At 37.9% G+C, this 13007-nt stretch overlaps 1 protein-coding gene across 1 annotated transcript in view; it reads right to left on the bottom strand.

The window, feature by feature from the left end:
• LOC136811961 (uncharacterized) overlaps positions 1-13007 on the bottom strand; it is a 76104-nt gene that overhangs the window by 30755 nt on the left and 32342 nt on the right. Inside the window, exons 25-35 of the mRNA XM_067068564.1 lie at positions 11865-11999; positions 10579-10745; positions 8601-8884; positions 7245-7320; positions 5746-5835; positions 5452-5518; positions 4547-4729; positions 3560-3880; positions 2618-2809; positions 985-1057; positions 14-194 (exon numbers count right to left, since the gene is read on the bottom strand). Coding sequence (XP_066924665.1) covers positions 14-194; positions 985-1057; positions 2618-2809; positions 3560-3880; positions 4547-4729; positions 5452-5518; positions 5746-5835; positions 7245-7320; positions 8601-8884; positions 10579-10745; positions 11865-11999 — 1769 coding nt within the window. The remainder of the gene's footprint in view (positions 1-13; positions 195-984; positions 1058-2617; positions 2810-3559; positions 3881-4546; positions 4730-5451; positions 5519-5745; positions 5836-7244; positions 7321-8600; positions 8885-10578; positions 10746-11864; positions 12000-13007) is intronic.

Genomic DNA, 13007 nt, shown 5'->3' with positions numbered 1-13007 from the left:
ACAGTTTTCTTACCTTGGTGACTAGAGTCCATCCCCCTCCATGACGATCAAAATCACAATAAGTTTGTACAATTTCTTCTTTCACTTTAATCTTATAGAGACCACTCTTGAAGGTTTGTTTTTCTTGGAAACCACGGTGCATGATTTGGAGACATGATTCAGGATAGGCGTATTTGCCTTCTCTCATCCAATACCTATAAAATAGAGATGGTTATTATCAAAAAGCCTAACCACTGATATCTAATTATTTGATTGGGTTCGGCTTCTCACATAGGAGTTTGTCTAAGTTAAGAGCTGACCGCAGTCTTGTATTACTCTGTTGTTAACATGTTGCACAATAACAGCGGGATTCAAATATTTTCAAATTAGACCTTTCGAAAATATTGCATAAAATAGAAAACAACATGTCAGACTGGTCGCGAGATGATCAAAAATCTGAGCGGTCAGCCTATCAAGTTAGACTATCAAGCATGATATCTGGGTCCAAAGGAGCGATGGTTTTGTGGTTTAAGGCGCGGGCATCAGCGTCCGGGGGTTCCTTGTTCGAAATCCCTCCTCATTTTCAGCTCATAATTAGTTGATCCATACCCCCGTGAAAACTCAGAAGACTTCTACAAGAGTCTTACAATGCGGGGCTATCAAGGTAAAATATCGAGGTAAAATATCAACTCTAATGTAACTTAAACTAAAATACAGCAAGTACCATCTATGACGTACCATTTTAACGAAGTCTTTGGCATGACCCGATTAGGGTTTGACTAATTCAGACATAGTAGCAAAAATCAAAAAGTAATGCAGGGAACAATTTTAGTTCATACAAACTAAATCCCGTAACAATAATCGTATTATCATATAACGCCTATACTACTGTATTACACGTATTATAAACGCCTCTAGTATGGGGTTTGACCAACCTTGCGCTCAGTAGTCGTAGTCTCTAACTTTGCAGTTTAGTTTTACTAGAGGTTTACCTAAATCACTTACCAGACGTGTTCAGGCATAGCCATCATGTGATCACCAGAGATATAATTGGCTGGTAGTACTGCATGTTCATTATCTAAAAAAAAAATGAAAGATTTCTTTGAATAGGATCCATTGGCTAGCAGTCTTAAGCCGGTAAATTTTACGGATACCGTACTTATACCTATAACAATCAAAAGCTCTCTTAACAATCAACGCTTTTTTCTCAGCTTTGATTGGTTCATCTTAGTCAATTACATCATAATTTTAAGTTTCATCAACCAATCGGTTCGATTTGTTGCTATGGGTACGGTACAATATTAAGCCAATTAGTCTGGTATCCACTAACGTATTCGTGCCCTCCGTAGACTACCTGTGGTTTTTAAAAGTCTGTGGTTCACACTCCAAGCTTATAGTCATTAACTTAGTCTGATTTGAAGACCATTGCTGTACTACTTCGTATAGGAATTTAGTTCGTTAGAAGATGAGCAGCGCATACCCTCACAAAAAGGTCCACCCCCGCTCTTATTAAGACCCCCCACCCCGTTTTAATTAAATTCGAATAATTCAATATTTTATTACAGTGTAGATAGATCTTAAACTTGTTAAAGTTTACCTTTTTGTTAGTATTGATTCTTATTTTACGTGTTCATTTGTTAAAATTTCTTTTTTGTTGATGAAATTGATACCAGTTTAAAAAAATTCTGTCTTCAAATTACCCCCCTCTTATTCCAACCCCCCCTTATTAGAATTTAGAAAATTTTCCTACCCTCTGCTTATTCGGACCCCCCCCCCCCCCCGTCATTTTCGGGAGACAAGAGTACGAAATTTTGGGAAAGGCTACATTTTCTGACAAAAGATCTTCTGAGTGTGTTGAGCAGCTTCCAAATGAGATTTTTTCCTCAGAGGATCCTGACTTCATCAAAATAAAGCGAAAGAGGTATTTTCTGGAAAAGGAAAGCCTTCCCTAGAAAAGGGATTTACTGAATATACCTATCAAACCTTAGCGACGTTGTCAGCTTTTGAGGAGACTGGCAACGATAAAAACGACGAAAATACACTCTTCTCGAGATGCATAAATTTATTGTTGTCCTCGTTTTCAAACAGATTTCATTGCTATAAAATTACATATATTCACAATGATAATTGTGTTGTTTACACCTCATGAGACGTTTTGAATTTCAAGTAATTTTGTTTTAGAGTTGATGTTTTCCTTTTGGGAATTTAAATTGGTTTAAATGTATAATTTCATAGCAATGAAATCTGTTTGAAAACGAGGACAACAATAAATTCATGCATCTCGAGAAGAGTGTATTGGACAGAGGCAGCCTAGAAATCATGTGCGCCGAGAGCAAATTCATTACCATTCCCCGCAATAGCCAACCGCGCCGATATAGTGTTGATAGGTGTATTCAGCAAGCTCTATTTATTAGAAACGTTTTTCCTTAGAGCATATGCCATTTCACAGTCGAAATGGATCATTGGTAATCAGGACTGGTCGCGCGCCCTGAAAACGGTTTCCCGTTGGATAGACGCAATTATCTTTAAAGTTTTTCAAAACTTTGGACCAATTAGTAAGTCGTCATTGGCGCGCAATATTCCTGATTACCCACTACGCTTTGCGACTGTGAAATGGCCTATTAGAAGAACATATTACCTGTGATGCTTCCCCATTCTCCGAAACTTGTCGTTAATCGCTGTTTATTGAGGTATGGTAAGCGTTCTTGTAGGCCGCGAGACTGGTATTGCCAATCATTGAATTTCTTTAACAAAGTGACGTCAGTTTGGTAACTGTTTGATGAGCTTATGGAATACGAGTTAGGTGCACGCCATATACCACCCCAATGTCCTGAAAATATACGTTATTTCGCAATACAGCACCTCCTTCTCACAAATCCGGTAGGACATTTTCAGCAATCGGGGGTAGAAATAAAAAATTATAACCTGAGAAAAACTACAGTTGGGTAAGGGGTTGGGATTCCACGGGATTTTTTTAAATACAATTGACACTCTCTAATTCGACGTTATCTTCTATTCGATACGCTCCATTATTCGATAATATTGAAAGCCACAATCAGCAAAAAACTCTCATAAACGCCGCTCTACCATTCGACACGCTCCCTTATTCCCCATCCAGCTCCCCTTGAAAATCGAATTAGAGAGCTTCAACCACTCCGACCTTTAGAGTAATGTTTAAAAATCGGGGAATTCGAAAGTCAATTTTTGTAATAAGTGCTGTTCAGTTTCCTAAAAGAATAATAAAACCCTTATGTGTAGAATTTGAACACATTCTGGAAATGTTTGATTTTAGATCCCTCTAAATCCCGCCATATCCCGCGTAAGCTCCCTCAAAATCAGAATTGGAAGAATTCCCGATCAGGAAGGAGTAGAGCTCTGATATTTTCACTGGATATCCGTTTCATTGTTCTGTATCGGATAAAGGAAAAATCCTATCGTTAAACTTCATTAATTTTTTTTTCACAACCAAAATGGAGCATTTTTTAATCCGATAAATCCGATTACAGATCGCCGTGAACTGTAGTCAACGAAAAATTCCAGACCTACAGTTACATAGAGGTGTTATCTTTTTTTATTATACCTCTGGTGTGTGCTTCAATCTTGTATTCGAAATTGGGTTCTGAAATCAAATAATTTCTTTTAATTGCATCTCCGCGTTTCAATATTGAATAATCATGACTCAAAGATGGGGTCTGCGGATTCCGCAAAACAACATTAGCTTCTGTCCAATTGTTCATGTGTGATGAAACGAGTAGAGTCCAGCCTCCACCATCTGACGTCATATCACAGTAGACTGGGAACGAATGTTGGCTTTCAATCGGTTTTATTTGATATATCCCATCGTACAGTGGACGCTCCTCTTTCTGTAGAATGAGTTGGATAGCAAGGCATGATCGACCAACTAAAAATTTAAAAAATAAATTTCTTACACCCCCTTCTCACAGACCTGTTAGAATTTTTTCATACAGTGAGGGGTAAAAAATACGGACTGAAACTCAATGGGAATTGATATTCCCCTATTTTTTATGGCTAGGGATTTCAATTCTTTTGTTTTCAAGTCAGGAAATTCAGTGGGGATGTGAAAAATAGCATGATGTTTTGCAGTGACGATTGGTTTATTTGATTATTTTCAGTGGGGACAAAAATTGGAGGATAATTTCCACCTGGGAAAATATTTCTGACAACTTTTTCGAGTGGAAAGGGTTCCCAGTGGGTCTGTGCGAAGGGGGTGTCTTGTTCTATAAGTGTCAATCGGAAAAGAGAGACATTCAACTCTTTTTCATTTTTTGTTGAAATTACGTAAATTCAACCATTAATGAAGTAGACGCTCGATTTGCGTAACGGACCGCCTTGCCACAGATTCGAACGTTTGTTTCCATAATGGTGGGAGTTACGTAACTTAACAAAACATTAAGATTGAATGTTAGTTATCGTTCCAGTAAATTTTATATATATATATAACCTTAATGTGGTATGCTCCAATATTCAATAAAATAGAAATGGGATTGTCCTTGAAAATTAAATTCGAGATCATAAACTGTGCATAAACCATCAAATTTTTACATACGAGGACAAGCATCAGTATTGCAATTTCTTGATTCTAATAAATCACCACCACAGCTTTTGCCGCCATGTTTCGGTGTTGGTTGATCACAATGCCGGTACCGAGACTGTGTTCCTCCGCCACATCCTTTTGTGCACGTGGTCCATTCATTCCATTGGCTGAAACCACCATCGATGGGAGAATAGACTATGGCAAAAAGTAAAGTAAGTAAACTATCGGAGGAAATGAAGAAAATAAACGACGCTGTGGTTTATTATGAATAAGAGTGGGCAGAAAGTCGGTGTTTACCAATTGGTTTAAAAATAGCCTAAGCTTTAGTTTAGACGGTCAACTTTCTACCTTACCATTTCTAATTGTTAGAGTGGGTAAAAAGTGGGCAAAACATGATATGCACCATTGCAATGTCTGACATTACATTACAGACCCAATATCTGATTGGTTGTAAGTGACGTAAAATCACTCAATAGGTTTCTTTCAATCAATCAATTGTTGGGTCAGTGGAAGACATTGCAATGGGCTCTTCCAGAAAAAATCGACTAGTAAACCTAGTCGTTGTATTTCGCTACAGCTTACGCTTGCAATGGGCTCACTACGTTGCTGAATGTGGAGAAATCCAGGGAAATGGTGGCACCCTCCCCTACCTTCGGGTAGACAGCTATACGAAAAGGGAGCCTTCGGGTCGCCCTCGACAGCGGTCGCAAACTACTTACGTCGCTGAATACTGCTTTTCCAAACTACCCTCCCACAGTAATTTCTATTTTTTATAAGAACTCTTTATATAAGCACTATTCCCCGAGCTCCTGTGTCCAAGGAAAGAAGACGCTTGCCAATCTATTTACACCAGCATTTAAATTAACCAATCACTGATACAGGGGAGTATGTGATTACGAATAATTAATTTTCTTTACCTGTTTTACAACCAGTCAATGGATTAAGAAGACCTTCACATTGACAGACACCACCATTTCTGCAAACCTAGAATACGTTAAAAAGAGGTAAAGTTTTATGGTAAAGCAGCTAACACAGCTACTAAGGAAAAATAGCACTTTGCCTATTGTTAAGTAGAGACAATTCGAAGACTTACCCTTTAAAGGGGCATAAAAGTAGTAAAATGTAAACACTGCACGAACCAACTGTTCAACTTAAAGGGACCAATGTTTAGTTCGAATTACAGAGAGTTGACTGTAGGTCAGTGAACATACCCCTTTCCCATTACATTCTTTACCATCAACTATAAAACATTCTTTGATTCCATGATCTTTGGCTGTTTTACATTGTTGGTTCATACAAAACTGAAATGGAAGTTAAGTTGAATATCGAGTAATCACAGGGTCATGACCATTGAGTTTAAAGCCCGAAGGGCTAGAGTAAAATATCTAACCTTTCTCAGGCAAGAAAAAGTGAAGCCTTGAAAAATGCGCCGTATTTTTTGACGACAGATTGAATCTAGCAATTCCTTTGTTTACGATTGATATTTTTTTCGAAATTTAGCGGTAAATTTTAGTTTCAATCTGTCATTTGCGTAAAAACCAGGCGAGCCGCTCAAGGCCGCACAACTTTGGTAGGATTTGTTGGCTTAAGCCCAAGACGCGAGGCGAGGGCAGTGAGTCCATGGTCCACTCGCCTAAAGAGAGATTTTTCATATCACGTGCCGTACAATTTGAATAAGGCTATTTTAAGGCATACTAGGGGGTTAAAATCGAACATATTTGCTCCCATCGGCACAGAATTATAGCTCCACCTCCTTATTCTTTATCTGTAGTTTTTGGCGTTATTTAAACGCACAAATTATTTTGAAGGCTGGTGAAAATCTAGAATGCGGTAAATAAAACCTTAAACTAGCGTCTAAAAACATGTTACGGGCTGAATGCTGAAATTGAATTCGCTTGTGAGCTACTTTCTTCCTTGTCTGTACACAAACCCAGTATTTACGGCTAATTTCAAAATTCATTGCCGTAGAGGGTCTGTTGTCACCGACGCGTTGTAATGGGGTGTTGTTGAGAAGTGTTACTATTCATAAATCATACTTCATCGCAGAGGTCTCCGTACGGGAATTTTTTTATCAAACAGACAATGCGCACAGAATGTACTACGAAGCGATAAACGTGAGAAACTTTCTTCCCGATTGATAATTGTTTTATACAAGTTAGTAAATATTCATGAATTCGTTGCATAATGTTTTTACGGAAACACCCTTGCTTTTACCAGAAGTAGTGGCAAACTACTACAAGAAATTCAAGCTAAAGCAAGCGGGAAGGGGATTGATCCTCCCCCTCTTGGCATCTCTCAACCTTTAAAAATGTCTATCCCCAAGGATTTTTTGGAAAAAAATAAGTAACAAATATATGTGAAATATCTTTAGAGAGAGAAAGCGAAATAATCTTCTTTTTGACTCAGACTACTCTAACAGAAAACTTACTTTCATGAAGACCAAATTTCATAACAGTGCTTGAAAATAATCTACAATATATTATGTAAGCCCCCCTTCTTAAACTGTTCCCCCTTTCTTGCTACCCCTTTTTTCATGAAAATTTCTGACCCCTCCACCCCCCCCCGCCTTCTTCATTTTTTCAGAAGGTGTCATTCCTCTTAAGAAAAGGGGGGACGAACTATGGCAACACTTTTAAAAAGTTGCCGGTTCTGGCTTAATTTAAGGTGTTTTCGTAAGAGACATAAGGTATTGAATTAATATATACCATACCTTGTTTTCACCGCATTTGGTGCCATCTTGAACCATTCCAAGTCCAACTTGTTCACTGTCTGTTATTGACGCAGCACTAAGAAAAAATGGTCTTGTGTTACACGTTTTTTTTATAAGAACAAACTATTAAGAACTTCGATGGTAAAAATGTTAAGAACAAGTTAAGAACATAAGGCTTTGCAGACTCGAAAACGGCCGATTTCTTAAGAAAAAGGAGAAAAATACTTAAAAAAAGCTGAAAATAAGAACATGTTAAGAACATTTTTAGGATTCTAACTAAAGAACATCCTAAGACTTCAAAAATTTTAGATGTTCTTATAAAAACAAACGTGTATATTGAAGTGACTGTAGTTCATTGATTTTCAAGCCGAAGGCAAGAGGAAAATCTTCAACCTTTCCCAAGAAATAAAAGTGAAAAATCGAGCCGTGTTTCGGATGACGACAGATTGAATCCATCACTTATGTTTTGTTTTAAATCTTTCTAACTCTGGCGGTGGATGTTACTTTCAAGCAAGCGTTTGTTCCAAAATCGAGCAGCGGCCGTGCGCTATTTATATAAGAAAAGTGACTTCAAATCTTATATAGGAGATTCTTCTCTAATCTTGGGCTGTATCATATTGGTGAAATGGGCTCTTCCAGAAAAGAATTGAATATGGGGGCGGAAGATATAACATTTTTTGGAAATTTACCCCCAGACAGCAGGTGTAACCCCCCGGACAAGTATCAGTTGATCAGTTGACCCTTAAACAGAGCAAAGTTACCCTCAAACAGAGCAAGTTTACCCCCCGGACAAGGCAAATTTTGTAGATTTTTCACTAAACTCCGGACACTATATCCTCCAGCACCTCCCATGTACGGACATTTTCTGGTAGAGCCAATTATTACCTGGATACAGGTTAAAATAATCAACAGTTACTCCATGCATCAGTGAGCCGGTTAGATCCTCCCCGGCGGAAACCCGGTGAAAATAAATACAAAGCCCCTGTTGAAATTAATAAAAATTCCTACGCCAACAAAACTGGGAAATTTATGGTCTTACCACCGTCAATAATCGTATTGATTAGGTCAACCCAATTAAAATTGAGTAAGCTTAATGAATTCCAGAAAAGTGAACTTTTACCCTAACCCGGTGAAAATTGAGTTAAAAAAAAGTTCTCATCCCAGTGAGTTCTTAAAATCTCAAAATACGACCCGAAGAAATTTTCTTTTCATAGCCACCCGGTGAATTTCCAAAATGTCATCATCACTTAGACAGGGGTGTGAAATTACCTGCACTTATGAGCCGAGCTGTCAATTTCTCGCTTAATTCTTAATTTCAAAACGTCACCGGATCACTGGGACAGCGTGTAGAATTACCTGCATGTATGAGACGAGCTATCAATTTTCTTATATTGCGTTCCATAGTCAATATAATACGGTCTATCATCAGGTGATTGACATTGTATCTGTCCACATTTGACATTCTCTGTCGTACAAGATGTATTAGCTGTTGGCGAACACGTTCCAAAGCCTTTAGCTTCTGTATTAAGCTTATCCCAGCATTCATTTGGTGCGCTTTTGGTATCAACGTTCCATAGAGATTGGCATTGGTGGTTCAACGTTTTTTGACATACTCCATTGAAGCACATGCTATTGTTGACCTGGTTACGAGATGAATGAACGGTCATTTTATAAACATTCAGGATAGACCTTTTCATAAACTACGTCACCGACAAGACTTGCCTCGGTAGGTGATGTTCGCGACGTAATTTATGAAAAGGTCTATTGGTACAAGGTTGAATGATGGGCGACAGCCGCCCGACTTTTGAAAAATTGGAAAATTTGGGGTCAAAGTTTTTGGAAAAATTGGAAAATTTGGGGTCAAAGTTTTTGGAAAAATCTTAAAATTTGGGAACTAGAGAACTTTGAGCAGAATTTTTCAGAAATTTAGTGGCTAAGTAAGGCAAAATTTGATATTTTCTCCTTTTTCATAGTTCCTTCAGAACCCTTAAGAGGCTGGAATTTGAATTTATGATCTGTTTCGATTGCCTAAAAAGGCAACGCTAAGGGCGGCAAGTAACCACACCCTCTATTTGTCTATGTGTACCCCCCGTGATTAATACTTTTTAATTAGATACAATCTAAGCTTACTTTAATTTGACTTATTTATTGATAAGGGGTGAAAAATTCCACTGATATAATCGTTAGGCTATATTGGTTTTACGCCGCTTCATACTCTCGACTCGGCGATCACTGAAGCACTGAAGCACTGAAGTTCGAGGTTTTGTGGTATATAAACAAATGAATAAATAATACCTCTCGTGTTCTTCTTAATAAGGGTATTCTTTTAAATGTTTAAATGTGTTTAATGACGTTTTAGTCTACTAAGACTAGTGCTATAGTGAAAGCTGAAGAAAATTCTCACAGGTTTTTTCACTAAAAAGAATTTACAGCCGGCAGGGTTTGACAGTGTCAGACTATACGAATTCACCGCACAAACCATTATTTTACCAAAATGGCATTGCCCGTTTGTTCAAACTCTACTGTCGCTGTTTTTTCTCGTGCTCAATCATACGGCTGTTAATTTCCGGCACGCAAATACTTCTCGAATCTTTGCGCATATAATTCCCACTTTTTCTATCCCTTTAACAGATTATCTGAGTTATTACTCACATAGCCCGGGGGCAACATAGCTTTTTGATAGACTGGATGGCGCTAATAAGTGGCCCGGTGTAATTTGAGGTGGCAGCAAATCCATAGCACTAGATCTAGTCACTTTTTGAAGAAAAACAAACAGAAAACCATGATCGATTGACCTTTTTTTTCAAATGTGGGAGGTATTGTTTTTATTATAGTTTCATAAATTTTGATGGGGTTTAGGAATTATTCCGTTGTTTTGTCGTTTTATAATTTTTTGAAAACGAAAGTGAAAAAATTACAAGATGGCGATATCCTTTAGTCTTCTTCACTGGGCTCAGCGTCATCAAAATCATCAAAAAGCAAAGTTCAGTCAGAAGTAGCTACTCTAGTATATTACTAGACAATCCTATCGTCTACACAACGTTATTTCAACGTTCATCTAACGTTATATGGACGTCGTGAACGTTAGATAAACGTTGAAACAACGTTGTGTGCCAGCTGGGAATCCTATCGTCTACACAAGATCACTAAAAAAGGGTGATTAATTTGAAAATGTTTGTTAGCCCGGGGCGGAGTGAGCAGTGGCGGAGGTGTTTACAGTGTTTGTTCCAAACTCTAATACCGCCACTTTTTAAACCGACCTAATATTTGCCCGTGTTTACTGACCCCTCTAACGGTCGATAGCATCGTCTAGTATATTACTCATATCACTTACATTTGAATTTTGATCGCTTAAGTCTTTGAACGGTGTCCAATGTTTACCATCATCTGATGAATAAAGATGGTAGCCTGTAACCCAATTCCAATATGATCCAGAACTAATTCCAATCGCTGTAATTTTAACTTGTTTACCTAAATCGATTTTCAACCATCCGCCAATACCTATGACAAAATATAGTAGATACAGGAGGGATAAGAATTCACTTAAAACTTAATACACATTTTTTTATAAGAACATCCAAAATTATTGAAGCCTTCAGATGTTCTTAACTTTTTGAATTTCAAGCCTAACAATGTTCTTATCTGGTTCTTAACATTTTAGCCATCAAAGTCTTCTTATATAATTTGTTCTTATTAAAAAAAACTGAAAAAGACATGTTATTCAACTTAACCCTGATCAAATGGACCTTTGTAATTGAGGCATTGTGGTTTTCTGAACCAAACAGGAATAGAGCTTTTGAAAAAATAGCTTGAAGAGTGTAAATAGCCATGGAAGTTGCAACTTGATTATTTGAAGAAGTATTTTAATCGCAGAAAATCAATGTTCTCACTCGACGGCCTCTCAATAAGAAAAATTCGAATATAATTGGCTCCAAGGGGGATATAAATAGCTTCAAATAACTGAGAGTTCGAATAACTGAGAGTTTTTTTGCCTGAGTTGGGTAAGCAGATTCAAGAGGAACACCAACTCACTTCGAATAACCGAATTATTCGAATGAGTGCAGGTTCGAACAACTGGGAGTTAACTGTATTTTCAGCTGGTGACTCTCGGCGGAGCCGGCAACGAGAGACTCCATCCCCTTTTCTATTTGCGCTAGACCTGGAAAGTCAAATGCTGTTTTAAGAAAATTTTTAGACTTAAAACTCAAAAAGTTAAGAACACTTCAAATCTTTGGTTGTTATTATAAAAAAGCGTGAACAGTTAGACTGGCACGCCAGTCGGGCTAGAACGCTATCACGCGCAGGAAAAGTGAGCGTAGGAGTTAGGTAAGCGTAAGAAGAAATTTTGTCGGCGGCAAGGGCTGAAAGCTGTTAATCAGCAGCCTCTCACCAACTTTTGCTCGTTCTTCTACGCAGTTCATATTATAACTAGAACCCATCGCCTTTATGTTCCCGCCCTCTGACATGATTAATTAACAAACAGACTAGTTTGCTAGACTAGTAAACAGTACCTGCTTTCTTTGGACACAATTTGCAGCTTCTATTTTAGCAAACGCCTACCGCCTTTATGTTCCCGCCCTCTGACATGATTAATTTACAGACTAGTCTAGTGAATAGTACCTGCTTTGTGTGGACACCATTTCCCAGCATTGCCAATTCTTGCTTTGAACGGTTCATCGCCAACAGCAAAAGAACTTGCGGAAAATGCTGAGTCAGGTAATTTCCCATTCATAAATCCTTGTGGCATTTTGCAATCTAAAAGGGAAAACCCGAAATCGAGAAAGTAAATTATTTTCCAGTTAAATGCTGAGTCAGGTAGTTTCCCATTCAAAAACCATTGTGGCATTATGCAATCTAAAAGGGAAAACCCGAAATCGAGAAAGTAAACTATTTTCCAGTTATATCATGAATAAGATAGTTTCCAATGCAAAAACCATTGTGGTATCTTGCAATTTAAGAGGGAAAACCCAAAATCGAGAAATAAATTATTTCACAGTTGTTAAAGGAATTATTTAACGTATCTACTATCATCATTTTTGCTTACACAGCGAGCGACCGAAGAAAAACTGACAAAGTAGTTTTTTCAAAGTAAATTTTGCACTTGTAACTCTTCAAGAAAAGAACAACCTTTTATTTAAAAACATATTCTCCATTATAGATAGGTGAGCCGGCTGGGCGTGGACCGTGATCTGGGCGTGATCTCAAAGTCCTAGACTTGGCTGGGTTATCCATGTAAAGTACCAAAGTTGGTCTAATGTCGACATACCTCTTCTAATTTCGACACCCTTCATTAAAGATAGGGATGATAGGAAGGTTGGGACCCAATGATAGACAAAATAATTTTTCCACTCTGTTTGCATACTTTGCTAAGCAAACAAAAATAATTCCCATCAGCGATTCGGACCCTGCTATCATTCCTATCTTTAAAGAAGGGTGTCGAAATTAGAAGATGGATGTCGACATTAAACCAACTTACGGTACCAAGGAGTTTATCTGCGCACTGACCTCAGTTTGATAGCGAACTATTAAACTGGGGACTGAATTGAAATTCGAACTTACGACTTTCGTGTTATACTATGACAATAGTGTTCTACCGACTAAGCTATGTGATATCGTCTTAAATATCCCGCATCAGTAAGAAATCTAGCGATTTCATTGGTCAAAAGACATCACGTGGATGTAGGATATATACCGTATCTACTACGTATCGTGAATACTAAGCGATACGGTTTTTACTGACCCTATATATCCCGTATCCCACCT

Source organism: Clytia hemisphaerica, unplaced genomic scaffold (genome assembly GCF_902728285.1).
Source record: "Clytia hemisphaerica strain Z4C2 unplaced genomic scaffold, Clytia hemisphaerica genome assembly, whole genome shotgun sequence".
Lineage (NCBI taxonomy): Eukaryota > Metazoa > Cnidaria > Hydrozoa > Leptothecata > Clytiidae > Clytia > Clytia hemisphaerica.
Note: the sequence above shows the minus strand (reverse complement) of the source record. Positions and strands in the feature narration are given on the sequence as shown.